The 16,750-nt window shown below is 43.2% G+C and overlaps 1 protein-coding gene across 1 annotated transcript in view; it reads left to right on the top strand.

The window, feature by feature from the left end:
- TTLL11 (tubulin tyrosine ligase like 11) overlaps nt 1-15,853 on the top strand; it is a 76,772-nt gene extending 60,919 nt beyond the window's left edge. Inside the window, exons 7-10 of the mRNA XM_081847651.1 lie at nt 5,741-5,998; nt 10,059-10,165; nt 14,809-15,084; nt 15,661-15,853. Of these exons, the coding sequence (XP_081703777.1) occupies nt 5,741-5,998; nt 10,059-10,165; nt 14,809-15,050 (607 nt within the window). The 3' untranslated portion in view covers nt 15,051-15,084; nt 15,661-15,853. The remainder of the gene's footprint in view (nt 1-5,740; nt 5,999-10,058; nt 10,166-14,808; nt 15,085-15,660) is intronic.
- Nucleotides 15,854-16,750: the final 897 nt, after the last annotated feature.

Here is a 16,750-nt window from a genome sequence, read left to right as displayed (position 1 = left end):
TATCTAAGCCTTTCCTTCAGAAGCGGCTCCTTTTATTCTCCCTCCCAAAGTGCTGCTCCTCCCCCTTCTGTGGTTGGCTGGCTTTGTAGCCAATCAAAGAGAGGTTCCAGCCCTCTGGTGGAATTTTAAGAGGAGGCTCTATCTCATGGGTAGGCAACCTAAGGCCCAGGGGCCAGATCTGGCCCAATCACCTTCTGAATCTGGCCTGTGGACGGTCCGGGAATCAGCGTGTTTTTACATGAGTAGAATCTGTGGTTTTATTTAAAATGCATCTCTAGGTTATTTGTGGGGCATAGGAATTCATTCATTCCCCCCCCCCCAAAAATATAGTCTGGCCCCCCACCAGGTCGGAGGGACAGTGGACCGGCCCCCTGCTGAAAAAGTTTGCTGACCCCTGCAGTCTAGCTCTGCTGTCCGTCACACCCAGCCTTGCATGAAATGGCACCCAGATATGTTCACCCCTTGTTCTCCTTGGCTGTCCCAGTCTCAACTGCATAAATACTAAATAATTCCACTATGGGGAAAAAATTCAATAAAAACAGCACCACGGTATATGATGCCTACAGCAGAAACAGAAAATGTACAAAGCAAAAAAATAAATAAAAATGTTTTGATGAGTGTGATGAGAGTCGTAATAGGCTGACTGAGGTCTCTTGCAAAACTTTAGAATGTGCTGGAAGATTCAAATGGAATATCACTGCCTTGTTAATTTTATTCAGTGTGCACGTATTTTCAAGCCATGCGTTGCTGTAACTGTGTCGTCCTACCCCTCTCTTCCCTGTCCAATATCGGTTTGCTGGCACCTGAGGGCAGGGGGCTGTCAATATATTTTTGAGGGGGGTCTTTCTTTCATGTACTTTGGTGCCTCAGGTGCTTTACGGTTTAAAATAAAGCAATATTTTCCAATATATATATATATATTGCTTTATTTTAAACCATAAAGCGCCTGAGGCACCATAAATGACAGGCGGACTACAATAAAAAGACAACAGTGACTTTGAAAAAGAATGGGAACCATTTATATTACGGTATATCTGCAGAAACAAAGAAAGTCTATAGACTTGATGGCAGGATTTAAATAAACATTCACATCATTAGTATTAGAAAATGTGTAGAAGATAGAGAAATAATATGGTGTACTTATTTTCATTTTTATGTTTTTAGGTTAGATGTTATTGTATAGGTATGTTATTAGTATCTTTTCTTTTAGGAGGTAGCAAGGTGGGTGAAAGGTGAAACGAACCAGAAGTGGAAGTTGGGGGAAGCCTAGGAGGGGAGGGAAGAAAGAATGAATAGAAAATGTTATGGATATGGGATGTATGTAATGAATAAAAAAGAAAAATGAATAAAAATTTAATTAAAAAAATAAAAAAATAAAATAAAGCAATATAATGTAATTATAGGTAACATAATCATCATGTAGAGTCCCAGGGAAGCTGGTGGAAGGGGCCTTGCTGTCTCCGCAATCTCCCTGAAGCCCATTTGTCCTCCCTCAAAATCACTCTGATAGAATTGTGGAGTTGGAAGGGGACCATGAGGGTCATCTAGTCCAACCCCCTGCTATGTAGGAATATTTTGCCCAGTGTGGGGCTCAAACCCACGACTGAGATTAAGAATCTCATACTCGGCTGACTGAGCTATCCCAGCTTGAATGTTTTACTGCTGAAGAGCTAAGCCTCCAAATTTCACTTTTAAGTAAACTCCACAGTACTGTAAAAGCTCTGTGGACGTTGATAGCACTGGTTAAACCACAATGTCTGGGTCAAAAGGAAATTAGGAGGTTGGTTTTTTCTGTCTATCTTCTGTCTCAGAGCCACACTGAACAGGTGTTGTTTTTTTTAAGCTGTTGCCATTATTATTAATATTATTACAGCTACGACAGTTTTTTACCCAGCCTTCACCCAAGGTGAGTGACAACAATTAATTACAGATAGGTAGCCGTGTTGGTCTGCCATAGTCAAAACAAAACAAATTCCTTCCAGTAGCACCTTAAAGACCAACTAAGTCAGTTCTTGGTATGAGCAAGAAGTGTGCATGCACACTAGGTATCTGAAGAAGTGTGCATGCACACGAAAGCTCATACCAAGAACTGACTTAGTTGGTCTTTAAGGTGCTACTGGAAGGAATTTGTTTTGTTTTAACAATTAATTAATAACAGCTTTCAATTACTTAAAATCACAGAAATATTAGTATATAAAGACCTTAACAACTTGGGACTAATTCACTTACGAGGTCGCCTTACCTCACAGGCACCCGCTTGACTGCTGTCATCAGCAGGAATGGCACCATTACAAAGGTGCCACAGAATGCTTGATCTGCATTTGTAAGAAATCCACATTTTATTATGTTGGTGCCATTGTCCTTTGGAACTCCCTGCCTATTGATATCAAGCAGGTTGCTGCTGGGAGTTTGGGAGGGTGCTTTCTCCCTCTTTTTTTTTTTTTTTACTGGTAGAACTTTCCACCCCCACCACCAAAAAAACTGATGATAATTGCTTTGGCAAAATAGCATTGATGACTGGTAGAGCTCACTCTTTAGTACATATTTCAATATAAATGTATATGTATATCAAGCAGGTGCCTTCGCTGTACTCTTTCTGGAACCTCCTGAAAGTGCTTTTGTTTAGGCAAGCCTATCCAGACACGTAGAGTGTTTATGTGTGTTTAAATATGTTTTCTTTTTTTAAAAAAAATATTTATTCAAAGTTTCAGAGTTACAGAAAGAAAAAAAGAAAAATACAAAAAAATACGACAACAACAAAAAAGAAAATACACTCACTTGAAAAAAAGGAAAAAAAAACAGATTAAACCTTTACAAAACTTTCTTCCTTTACTTATTTCCTTGACCTCCTCACACCTCCCATTTTTGTATTCTAGTTCAAATCGTTATTTCTGCAAATCCTTCCAACCTTATTTTCATTTAAGTAATTTAATTTATTTTAAAAACCACTTTTACTTTATGCAATCTTAACTCTCATCCAAACCTATATATCAATACTTATTCTTGAGACGTTTCTCTAAGGTCGAAAAAGATTCCCTTCCACGAATTTCCCAACTCCCATAAAAAACAAAAAAGCAAATTATATTGTATACCCTTTGAGTTCCCAATTTCCATTCCACCCATACCCCCTTCCCGGTTTCAGTCCCCAACATAAGTCCATCAATCTCAAAAAGCCATTAGCCCGGAGATCTTACACCCGAGGCTCTTAAGTCTCTCTCATGTCCCCTCTGCCAGTCTTTTTGATAGTCCTTAGTATTGAAAGCCAAATCTCGGGGAAGCTCCAACCCAACAGCATCCACATTCCTTCCAGCCAAACCTCCGTACTTAAAAGTAAGGCCTATGGGGTATTCCAAATCTTGTTTCATTCTCCCTTCAGATCCAAATGTCCCCAAAGCTCCAACTTCCAACTGAATCAAATTTATAATCCAAGGGTCATCTGATCTCCACGTAAGGAGATCTCTCCATCTTTCACTTTCCAATTCAGGCCAAGCTTCCATCTTCAAAAATTTATTTCCCCTTGTTGCCATCATGTCAGGCCTCAAATTGCAGCTCTCCTTTCGCATCTGCAGGGTTACGGCTCCCCCTTTCTTCTCTTCAGAGACAACATAATTCTCCTTCTCAAATTTCCCTGTTTGTTCAGTTGAATAAAATTCCTGTGCCGAATTCTTATCAAGTTCAATGATGGCACTCACTCTTGTGTCCAAAGTTGTAACATTTGTAGTCAAAACACCACTTTGACCTTGCAACTTTCCCAAGAGAAAGAATGTCCTATTCAGTTCAGACTGGATTTTCTTTCCAACAGCCATTCTCTGCAATATCCCAAAGCTCCCTCTAGGGGAATTTAAGTTTCTTTTTACTCCTTTCAGCACAGATCCAAAAGTCCAGTTAAATTGTAACAGTCCTTCCTTCTTTTCAAAAGCAAGCTTATTACAAATGTAGACAACAGAAACAAAGTCCTCTTTTTGCATCTTGACAGCTAGCTTGACATCTGTCAAATTGTTCTATACTTCATCAACGGGCTCTCACAGACCACTCCTGGGTCTGGGGGGCGTGGCACATCACTTCCCAAATTTAATTCTTTTCCTGCAGGCTCCCCTGCTTCCAGATAGAATTTCTTATAGTGTCAATCCGTAGAATTAAAGTCCTTTACAAAAAAAAAATATCTCTCCACGACCTTAGTTGGCAGGTTCTTTGCTTTAAATTATTTACAGAAAGGGGAGGCGGACTTCCTGTTTGGACCTTCCCCGATCGTGCCAAATTTAATTTTTTTTTAAAAAAAAATCCAATTTCCGTACTACTCACGGGTTGTTGTTTGAAATCCGAATGTCCACAAAAAGAAGTCAGCGCTCTCCGACAACAGCTGTGCAGCTTCACTCCGCAAAAATAGCAGTCGATTCGAGACACCGCGCCACTCACCCCGGTTTCCGTGTGAGTAGGGGTTTCCTGGTGTGAGCCGAATCCCACGTTCCCAGGCTTCCTCTGCCTGGGATTTTTAGAGGGTCTCCGCCTTCGCCGCAGCAGCCAGACCCGATTTTGGTGGAGCGGGTTCCTCTGAATCAGAGGAATTCCGCCATTGCCGATGGCGCTAACCTGGAAGTCCCAAATATGTTTTCAGCTTATCATTGATTTTAATTATTTGACATTTTAAATAGCTGTTTTTACTGTTTTTATTTATATTTTTAATGTTTTTTTCTTTTTTTTGTAAACTGCTTTGAGGGTTTTATTTTGGGTGGGGCGTTACAATCCAGTGGTATATAAATTTTAGGGAAAAGCTAAATAAAATCGCTACCTGTCTTGGGGCTGGTGCTGCAGGTAAAAACCTCTCCCCTACCCTAGTCTACTGACATGACGTTTCCTTCCCTTTTTTACATATTCAGTGAGGTTCCCCATTCCATAAAGCAGCGGTACCCAGCTGTGGTTCCCTCCAGATGTTTGTTGCACCCTTAACTTCCATCCCCCCTAGCCAGTGTGGCTAATTGGTCAAGGATGGCAGACACTGTGATGCAGCTAATTCTGAAGAGTATTGTATTAGTTTCCATAAAGCATTATCAAAATATTTATAAACACTGGCCAGGCTTGTACCCCAGAGACATCACTTCAGTGCTGCTAATGCAGCGATTTGAACATCACCTCTGGAGGCACATTCCATTGTCGCACGAGACAGATGGATGCCAACAACAAAATAATGGTAGTTGTGCATATTTATTTTCCCCAACATCAATTGTTTGGAAATCCTTTAGGTATCAAGCAGCTAATAAATTTAATAAACAAATGACTAAATAAAAACATGGAAAGCACATACTCTGCCATTTGAGCTACAACCTTCCTGGTGCTCCATTTACTGGGCCTGCATTCGTGCAGGCCTACACTGGCGTAAGCCAAACAGCAGCAATCTTGACCACAAACATGCCACAGATAGCTGGAAGGCCTGGTAGATGCTCACAGGTGTGTTTTTATTTTCAAGGGCCTTAGCAATGCCTGAACCAAAGGTTTCCTGCCGCCGCTTCCACCACCCTTTTTCTCTTGCACAAAATGCTTTCTACTAAAGCCTGAGCAAATGTTTGCACCCAGCTTCTCTCCTAAGCCCTTGAAAATGAGTTTTTACGGTACTGAACACCGGCAAGGGTGTTAATGGATGGATATGGTCGCTTCTCGGATGGGATCATGGCAGTGGCAGCCGCGAGATGGGAAGCAATGAAGATGCATTGATGCAATCTTTGTCTTTCTGTTTGGCCTGCAGGGCTGAGGTTTCAGAGGCGGAATGGGAGAGGGAGAATGATTTGCTAGAGGAAGGGTCGGTGGAAAACCCAGAGCTGGGTGACAGCAAGACCTCAGAAGCCAAGTTCCCTTCCATTTCCCTGAGGGAGGTGTATCCGAAGTATGCAACGGAATTTGACTATCTGCGGCTGGTCGACCGGATTGCAGCTTTGTTCATCCGTTTCCTGGGCGTGAAGGGGACGACAAAATTGGGACCCACGGGCTTCCGGATGTTTATAAGGTGAGGGGGATCTTCTGGAATAATTTTCCAAAGGTAACTCAGTGTTTGAAACGCCTGGATGTGGTTCCCCTTAAGATCAGAAATAACTGTAGAGTTGGAAGGTACCCTCAAGATGGCGGCCCAAACTCTGTTCAAAAGCCTCTAAGGGAGAAGAGCCCACCCCATTCCAAGGGGGTTTGTTCCACAGTTACAACAGCTCCTTCTGTCAAGAAGTTGTTCCTGATGTTTAGCTAGAATTTTGTAGTTTGAATCCATCATAAATAACATGGTCCACTAAGAACAGAGGGAATGGCTGGCAAGCCACCAAGACCTGAACCCTGTTCCCACTGCACCAACCCAATCATGGTCAGTTACCAGATGTCCCCGGTATTCCCCGGATTTGCAAATCTATCCCCGGACAAATTCCGTCCCTGGAATGTCCCCGGATTTGCAATTCTGTTCCCAGGAAACATGGCAGCGGCAGCCTCAGCATCCCGGAGCCAGCCTGGTAGCGCATTTGGCTCTGGCTGGCTTCAGGAGCTGCTCACTGCCATGGCACCCGCCATTTTTCCTCTCTGGAAGTCCCCATATGATGTGTCTTGTCAGCCACTGCTGAAGGGGAACCGGGGATGTTCGGCGGTACAGATCTCCTGCCCCCTTTGTTTTGACTGATTGGGGGAAGCTCGGGAGTTGCGGGCAAGCATCGCCCAGTTTTTTTAAAACTACGCATTTATGTTTCACAGCATGCAAAAGGGCTTTGCACCTTTATACAATATGCATGTGTGCTTGGGCCCAGGGTCTTTGGCCTCACCATCCCCACTACTGACTCCCTGTTGCTACTCAGCTTTTAAAAAAAAAGTTTTTAAAAAGTGTCCCCGGATTCATTGAAAAATATCTGGTAACCAGAGCATTTGCAGATGACTTAGTTTTGACATTACAACAGCCAGAAACTAGCACAAAAAGAGTTCTGGAACTTATTGAAATATTTGGTCAGGTAGCAGGTTTTAAATTGAATAAACACAAGACAAAGGTGTTGGAAAAAAATCTTACGGTGGGGGAAAAAGATAGTTTTCAAAGAGAAACTGGTTTGGAAATTACTAAAAAGGTAAAATATCTGGGGGTGAATTTAACATCTAAGAATGTGAACCTATTTAAAGATAACTATGAGAAATGCTGGGCTGAAGTGAAGAAAGATTTCGATATATGGTCAAGATTGAGACTTTCCTTGTTAGGCCGAATTGCTGTAATTAAGATGAATGTATTGCCGAGATTGTTGTTTTTGTTCCAGACATTGCAAATTTTAGATAAGATGGACTGTTTCAAGAAGTGGCAGAAAGATATATCTAAATTTGTCTGGCAGGGCAAAAAACCCAGAATTAAATTTAAGATTTTGACTGACGCAAAGGATAGAGGGGGCTTTGCCCTGCCGGACTTAAAACTTTATTATGAAGCAGCAGCTTTTTGCTGGCTGAAACCATGGCTACTTCTTGAGAATACAGACATTCTGGACTTGGAAGGTTATGATAATAGTTTTGGTTGGCATGCATATTTATGGTATGACAAGGTAAAAGTACATAGAAATTTTAAAAATCATATTATTAGGAAAGCATTGTATAATGTATGGAATCGATATAAAGATTTGTTTGAAAGTAAAACCCCCAGGTGGCTGTCACCAATGGAAGCTAAGGCGGTAAAAAGATTGAACATGGATACAGACTGGCCAAAATATTGTGAAATTATAGAATATGATGGTGAAAAGTTGAAACTACAGAGTTTTGAGAAATTGAAACCTAAAGTCCGAGATTGGTTACATTACTACCAGATTAATGAAACTTTTAAGCAGGACAGAAAACTAGGATTTCAGAAGGAGAGGTCAAAGTTAGAAACAGAATTGCTAGAACCCAATACTAAGAATTTGTCTAGAATGTATAATCTGCTGCTAAAATGGAACACACAAGATGAAACGGTTAAATCAGCCATGATTAAGTGGGCACAAGACATCGGCCATGATATTATGTTTGCTGACTGGGAGCAGTTATGGACCACAGGTATTAAATTTACGGCATGTAGTGCCCTGAAAGAGAACTTAATGAAAATGATCTATAGGTGGTACATGACCCCAGTCAAGCTTGCAAAGATATATCATTTGCCCAATAACAATTGCTGGAAGTGTAATGAATGTGAAGGAACCTTTTATCACCTTTGGTGGACCTGCCCAAAGATTAAGGCCTACTGGGAAATGATCTATAATGAAATTAAGAAAATCCTTAAGTGGACATTTGTAAAGAAACCGGAGGCTTTTCTCCTGGGCATGGTCGGCCAATTGGTACCAAAGAAAGATAGGACCTTTTTTATGTACGCAACAACAGCAGCAAGAATCCTTTTGGCGAAGTATTGGAAGACTAAAGAATTACCTACTCTGGAAGAATGGCAGACCAAGGTGACTGAATTTATGGGACTGGCAGAGATGACCGGCAGAATCCGTGACCAGAGGAAAGAGACAGTGGAGGAGGACTGGAAAAAATTTAAAATCTATCTTAAAAATTGTTGTAAAATTTCGGAATGTTAAGATGTCAGGGGATTGGACACAAAGAATTACAGCTATAAATCGAAATTTATAAAGCAGAAACTCTTTTTAAAGAGAATTAAATATAAAAATGGGATGAAGAATTGCTAAAAATTTTGAAATTTGGATGCAGTGAAGGGGAGGTTTGGGGAAGTCGCATTATGTTTGTTTGTTTTTTGTTTATGTTGTAAAATCAATAAAAATTATTATAAAAAAAAAAAAAGAAAAATATCTGGTAACCATACTTTAAAAGAGTTGAGCAGTTTAATGGAGGAGGATAATGCTATGAAAGGCTACCAGGTACAGTGGTTCTGCTCTGCAGGGTCCTTCTTGCAGGTTTCTTATAATGGGCCTCTGCTTTGTCACTGTGAGAACAGGATTCTGGACTCGATGGGCCATGGGCTGACCCAACAGGCCCTTCATAAGTTCTTACGTTCTTACATCAGTGTGTCACAGATCAATAAAGCATTAATCTCCCTATCCAAATTGACACTCTTTCCCTGTTGGGGACATCAGGAATTGAGTTGTGCAGATCTCCCTTAGCTAAAACTACCTATCTCTTTGGCTACGTAGGCTAGATGGAGCCTCCACTTTCAAGGGCAGTCTGCCTCAAACGCCAGCTGCTGTATGTAAGGTTGCCAGATTCCCCCCCCCCCAATGAATCTGGGGACAATTTTCAACTTCAATGGATTTTGTATGGGGACTGATTTGTAAATCCGGGGGCTGTCCCCAGGAAATGGAGACATCTGGTAACCTTATGTGAGGCTGAGGCAGAGAGAGTATCAGTATTCCATATATTCAGGTGGGCCTGAGGTGAGATTTGAACCTGGGGCGTCTGTCTTTTTTTAAAAAAAAATCAAGTGGGAAATAAGAAATAAAGGTGACAGAGACCAGTACCAAAAGCTCCCCATTTATTTATTTATTTATTTAAATTCATATACTATCCTTCATCCATAGATCTCAGGGCGGCTCACAACATTCAAATACAATATTAAAAACACAAAATACATAACAAAAACAAGAACAGAACAAACCCATAACCCCCCCCCACACACACATTAGCTTCTAAAAAAAAAAAAAAAAACATTCTCAAGAATAATGGGCGTAGTCAGGATTTTTGTTAGGGGGGAGGACTTTGGAGTGGGGCAGAATGGCGTGATTGGTTCAGTTAGTTAAGTATTTCTATTGTTTTACTTGATTTTAGAATGCTGTGTTACTTTTATTGTTGTTAGCCGCGCTGATCCCGGCTTCAGCTGGGGAGGGCGGGATATAGATAAAATTATTATTATTATTATTATTATTATTATTATTATTATTATTATTATTTATCTGGGGAGGGGCACTGCCCCTCTGGCTACACCCATGACAAGAACATAAAGATAAAATAAAAAGGAGGCAAAGCCCACAGCGCTTCTGTCTTTTGCCTCGAGAGCTGCTTTAGTTCATGCTGCCATTGGGAGTTTGCTCTGCCCACCTCAGGGTGAACTCCTCACAGTTCTCTTTTCCTGCCATCAGGAACAGCAAGATAAGCAGCAGTGACTTCACCATGGCTTCCGCAGACATCCTGTACATTGACATCACCAAGAAGCGGTATGGCATCACTGCTGATCAGCGAGATGCAGGTAAGCCCCCTTGAATAATTCTGGGTGCAGACCTTTGGGAGGGTAGGGCAGGGTAGTGCATGTGGATATATGTATTTACGCGGAGCGTTTGCGCCCTGCTCCTCTTCAGCCAAACAGCTTCCCAAGAGCAGTTTGCATACAATCAAAAGCAAGGCATCCTCTGCCCTTGGCAGGCTTACAGTCTAAAAATAAACATAGCATACAAGGGGAAAGGGGCAGGGAGGGAAGAGGAAAATTGATTCCACACACATCCTTGGTTGTCCTTGCTTTCATGGGGGGGAGGGATGAATAATTAATACCTAAGACATAAGGGCTATTAAGAATGTTGCAGTAAGGCTCTCTGAAGTCCAAACCTGGAAAAGTTTACAAGGTACAGGGTAGATTTATGGTTAACGAATGCAGGGGAGAACAGCACTTGCAGAGTAAATAACTTACAAGGTAGCAGGACTGAAGGGAAAATAGGAATGCAGAGACTTCCTATGGCCAGTTGGAGGGCATTTATTATAAGATGGGTGAAGTCATTTCAAATTCATGGGTTTTGTGTGCCACCTTGATTCAGAATGGTATCCAGCATACAAATATTTATGAAGGCTATTGCCCCTACCTAGGGAATCCTCATGCTCAGGTTGGTGATGACGTCTCGAGAGGAGTCCGAACCCATAGAGAGCAGATGGACAGACAAATGGACCAACGAGGGGCAGACAAAGCACTTTCCAAAATAGGGAGGGTTGGGAGAACTGCCCCCCTGACCTGAAGCCCTGGGGAACTACTGCCAGCCAAGTGTAGACAAGACTGAGCTAAATAGGTTTGGGGTCTGACTCAGTAGAAGGCCTTTCTCCTTTGCTCTGATGCAGCAGGGCTCTTTGTAGAAGGTCTCAAGGGCTTGTATTAGCAAAGAAGAAGAGAACGCTTTTTTTATTGGCTTAAAAATTCACTGAATCAATGCAGGAGGCCTCCCTATCAAAGTATTGTAGACCCAAAGTCAGTAAGAGGGAATCATAGAATTGTAGAGGTGGAAGGAATCCCAAGTGTCATCCAGTCCAACCCCTGCAATTTTATTTTGGCTGCTGAAATGGAGGCCTGCTGAGGGTTAGTGTCCATAATAGGTTTCACTTTAGGGACTCAGGCTCCTTACCATCAACTCCCCACCCTTCCAAATCCCCTCCCCCAAAGCTGAAATTTGGCTGAGACAGGATCCGTATCCTGATGGCAGTAGTGAAATTGCTGCTGCAAAAAGTTTAGAGCAGGGGTCAGCAAACTTTTTCAGCCGTGGGCCGGTCCACCATCTCTCAGACCATGTGGGGGGCCAGACTATATTTTGAAAAAAACCAACACGGACAAATTCCTATGCCCCACAGATAACCCAGAGATGCATTTTAAATAAATGGACACATTCTACTCATGTAAAAACACGCTGATTCCCGGACTGTTTGTGGGCCGGATTGAGAAGGTGATTGGGCTGCATCCGGCCCCCGGGCCTTGGGTTGCCAACCCCTGGTTTAGAGGAAATGCCCAACTTCTGAATTTCTTTAGTAACTAGTGGAATTGATGGGCAACCAGAGCAAGAGGAAGCTTTATTTTCCCCCTACGTTTATTTCTACAAGCAAGCATTGCCATCTGGCCTATTGTTAATTCGGGATTAGCGCTTGGTGAGAGGTTTTATTTTCCTTTCCCCCTTTTTCCATCCTAAATTTTTCTGTGGATAAGCAGAATCTGTAGTTTGTGGAGTATCGCTAGCACAGATTTTTGTGTGTGCAGTGTGTTTATTGGCATCGTATGTCTTCTTTTTTTTTTTTGCTGACTGGGACGGGTGACGAGAAAAATATTTATTTTGTGCTGCATTCAAGGTAGCAAGGGTTCCTCTCTCTCTTCCCACCCCTCGTCCTCCTCCTCCTCTGAAATCCGAATGTTTTCTCTTCAGCCACACAAAATACATCTGGTCCACAAATTGTCCTGGCCACAAGCCACTTCCAAAGCAATTTGGGGTGGGTGAAAGGGTAGAGATGAAACTAATAATAATAATAATAATAATAATAATAATAATAGTGCTCTGGCACATTTCCTTCTACCAATTGAAGTACTTTCATTGTACTGTGTGCCAGTAAAACTATGGGGCTGGCTCCCATCATGGAGGCAGTGATGGCCACCAACGTGTCTGGCTTTAAAAGAGGATTGGGCAGATTCACAGAGGAGGAGAGGCTAGCCGATGGCTCCTAGCCATGTTGGCTGTGCTCTGCCTTCCCGCTTGGAGGCAGCAAATGCTTCTGAATACCAGTTGCTGGAAAGCACACAAGGGGCGAGGACCCTGGAGGATCCTGCTTGCGGATTCCCATGGGCATCTGGTTGGCTGCTGATAGGGCCGGTGGCCTGAAGCAGCAAGCTCTTCCTATGTTCTCCTCTGGCAATGCAGGTGGAGTTGTCAGGCATGAGGCAAGGGAAGTGGGGGCCACAGGTAGGTTGTCATTTGCAGCCCAAGTGCTTGCTGTACATCGGGGAGGGCTGTGTGGAGAGAGTCTCTTCCTTTAAATTCCTAGGAGTTTATCTCAGTGGAGACCTTACTTGGGAAATCAATACAACCCAGGTAAGTTAAGAAAGCCCAAAAGAGACTCCATCTCCTCACAGGATTGCAGAAGAACGATGTCAATCAACATTTGATGATCTCCTTCTACGGGTCCACAATAGAAATTGTCATTTCATACTGCATCACGGTGTGGTACGCTGGTTTGGCATCAACTGATAGGAAGTGCCTACAGAGGGTGGTGAATACAGCACAAGATATTATGGGCTGTCCTGTGAATCCGCTGGATGAAATAGCAGAAGAACGTTGCCTCAGGAGAGCGAGGAAAATTCTCAGGGATGATTCACACCCTGGCCGGCACCTTCTTGATCTCCTGCTCTCAGGCAGAAGATATAGAAGCATGATTAGTGGCACCAACAGGGTAAAGAACAGCTTCTCTCCGTGGGCTGTTAGGCTGCTGAATGAAAAGATAACAACAGGGCAACTGACTTTCGGGTTTGGTGGGTGTGCGTCAGCAAATGAGGGGAATTAAGACTAAGAGAGCTGAGGGGGGTGCTCGTGTAATCTCACTGTATACAAGTTGTACAAGTGACAATAAAGTATTTCAGTTTCAATTATATCCTTGCTCCGTAGGAAAATAGCCTTGAACAGCATCACACTGAGGGCCCATAAAAGGGAGACACGCACGAAGAACCAAAATGAAAAACCCACATTTTGAAAATTTATTTTACAAGGGGCATCTCTCTCCCTCCCCCCCCCCCCCGTTTTTCTGTTCCCCGTCAGGTTTATAATATGTCCTCTGGTTACCCGATGAACGTTAACAACGGGAAGCCCTTAAATGCTCCATTTTGCGTCTCTTGTGCCGATTTAATTGCCAGGTTTTATTAAAAAATGTAATGGATGGGCTTTATTTTAACATCCATGAATAAGTTTTCAGTCCAAGAAGCTGGGAATGGAAATTAAGAGTGAGTTGGGATGTGGGGGGGGGGGTAGGTGAATACCCCTCTTTCCCCATTCCCACCTCCATGCTCTCCCAAGAAGCAGAAATAGGGGGTGCTTTTTATTGCACAAACCACCTGGGTGGTGCCTTTTTGTCAGCAAGGTGCACCTGTGGTGCTTCCTCCCCCATTTTTTACGAATAATCCACAGACGCTCTCTATATGTGTGTGTGCTGAGAGTGCTAAGCTGGCAGTGGGGGAGCATTCAGTTATTCTGCAAAAATAACTTGGAATATAAGAGCCCTCCTGGATCAGGCCATTCAGTGCAGCATCCTGTTCACATGGTGGCCAAACCCAGCAAACAGGTCCCAAGCGCAAGAACCATCCTCTCCCCTCGCATAGTTTCCAGCAACTGATTTTCAGTAGTGCTGTCCTATATATATATATATATATATATATATATATATATATATATATATGCAGGTTTTGGTGTCCTCGGGTGTCTTCCCGTGTAAAAGTTGGGGTGTCTAGGCGACGTTTCGACGAGGTCTCACTCGTCATCTTCAGGCTGGTGCTTTCGGCTTCTTGTTACTGGAACAGAGCAGGATCTCAGTGTTTGAGTTCCTATAAATACTGTAGAGGGGGTGTGGTGTATAGCCTCCAATGTTCTGGGCAGAGAGGAAGTTCCCAGGCTAGTGTGCCTTTTCTTCTTTTGTTCCTTAATTACTTGAGAGATATCTTGAGTGATTTCTCACTCCTCTCTGCCCAGAACATTGGAGGCTATACACCACACCCCCTCTACAGTATTTATAGGAACTCAAACACTGAGATCCTGCTCTGTTCCAGTAACAAGAAGCCGAAAGCACCAGCCTGAAGATGACGAGTGAGACCTCGTCGAAACGTCGCCTAGACACCCCAACTTTTACACGGGAAGACACCCGAGGACACCAAAACCTGCATTCCTGTACCCGTGAAAATCTACGAAAGCATATATATATATATATATATATATATATATATATATATATATATTCTATCATAGGTTAATTTATTTTTAATCATTTTTCCTATGTTTTTAGCTGTTGTTATTTTTATCTGTAAACCACCAATAAGCGATATAAACCAAGACAGTGCAGAACGAAAGCCTCGGGAGATTTCTGATGCTTTCTTTTCCCTTTTCCTTCCAGGGATGGACTTGCACGCTTTTGTGGAGGCGATTTGCTTCCTGGCACAGAGGAGGTACAAGTCCCTCTCCCTGCACGAGCAGGTGGAGCTCCTCATTGACTTCGCGGAGTGCAACTTGGCTGCCCAGGACAAGAAGCGCGCCAGCTGTGACCAACGCGTGGCCCTGGTGACTTGCCACCAGAACAGGCTCCACCTCCGCCCGGCCACCGACATGCTGGTCAATTACAGAAGCTCCCACCCATGAAAGACTGTGTTTGCTGATACGGATTTAAAGGGAGGTTTAGACCACATTCTAGTCCTTTGGGTGGAGTTAATCTCATAGCCTATCTCATCCTCCCATTTTGTATTACGTCTGGGATTGTGGGACTTTGAATTGCAGATACCATCGCTTTTCTGTGTCCCTTTGTTATTAGGAGGAGGTTTTTGAGGGTGCGCCGAGCCCTGGTGGCACCCTCAAACCCTACTTTGTCAGGATGGTGTCATCTTTTTATTCAAACGACATGGAGCACACCGCCATTAGCCTCCACAGTAGACCGGAAGTCTAAGAGGGCACGTAATTGGTAGTGTGTTAGCCAGGGCATTTGGGTATCCCCTAGTTTGTCCTGTATTTCTTGTGTTGATATGGGTTTGTTATTTTTGTAGAAGTCTGTTAGGTGGTATAAAGCCTTTGGTTTGCCAGGTTTTTAATCTGGAGGTTTTGCGCTGGGTGATGGAATTGCCGAGTCACTTTCTGACTCTCTCACAAGTTTGCTGCCTCACACTAACCAGATGCAGGTGCAAGACAAGCACACCTGAATTAACCCTTTGTTTCCCCCCCTCCCCTCTCTCTCTCTCTCTCTGCCACAAACAGACAGGGCTCTCTTGCACCCCGGGCTGATCACACAATGAACTGGAACTGGAGGAGGAAGAGTCCAGCCTTAGCCTCGTCTCACTGGAAATTCTTCAGTTTGCCTGGAATGGGGGAGGGGAGCTGGCTGCCCTTGAACTTCACACATTGGGAGGGGTGGGCTTTGGAATTGTGCACTAAAATTAAAAATTAAAAGCCTATTTGGTTTACTCCTATTTTCTTTACAGTAAACTGGCGGAGATGGTGGGGCTGCCTGTTCAAAGTTTTGACTTTAAACTTAATATTTATATGGAAGAAGGGCATATGGGATGAATAGGACCTCATTTCTACTTCCACTATCACTTTTCCCTAAATGAAAGCTTTTCATTTTGGAATGTTGCATTCTGCACTCAGCACAAACTCATGCATTTGCATGGTGCCTTCAAGGGATGTGGGATATTCACAGACCCCAAGCACAGGGAGTTAATTGACTCCTCAGCTTCCTTGGGTGATCATTGAAGTCTACCCTTTTCTACCGCACACCTAAGGGGTTCCACGACTCACACAGGGGCTCTGTCTGCTCGTTTTCAGTGAGAGGGACAACCACCCGCCACCTGCACAAACCTGAGACTTAGAACCACAGAATGGTAGAGTTGGAATAATAATATTAATAATAATAATAATAATAATTGTACTCAACCCATTATACTGGGCAGCTTCCAGTATATACAAAAATGTCTTAAATATTAGAAACCTATGGATACAGGGCTGCCTTCAGATGTCTTCCAAAAGTTGTGTAGTTCTTTATTTGCTTGACATCTGATGGGAGGGTGTTCTGCAGGGCAGGCGGCACCACTGAGAAAGCCCTCTGCTTGGTTCCCTGTAACTTCACTTCTCACAATGAGGGAAGTGCCAGAAGGCCCTTGGCACTGGATCTCAGCATCCCGGCTGAGCGATGGGGGTGGAGATGCTCCTTCAGGTATACAGGACCGAGGCCTTTTAGGGCTTTAAAGGTCAGCACCAAGACTTTGAATTGTGCTTGGAAATGGACTGGGAGCCAGTGTTGATCTTTAGGGCCAGTGTTATATGCTCACAGTCACCAGTCTAGCTGCCACATT

Source organism: Podarcis erhardii, assembly GCF_964252035.2.
Source record: "Podarcis erhardii genome assembly, chromosome: Z".
NCBI classification, from domain to species: Eukaryota; Metazoa; Chordata; class Lepidosauria; order Squamata; family Lacertidae; genus Podarcis; species Podarcis erhardii.
Note: the sequence above shows the minus strand (reverse complement) of the source record. Positions and strands in the feature narration are given on the sequence as shown.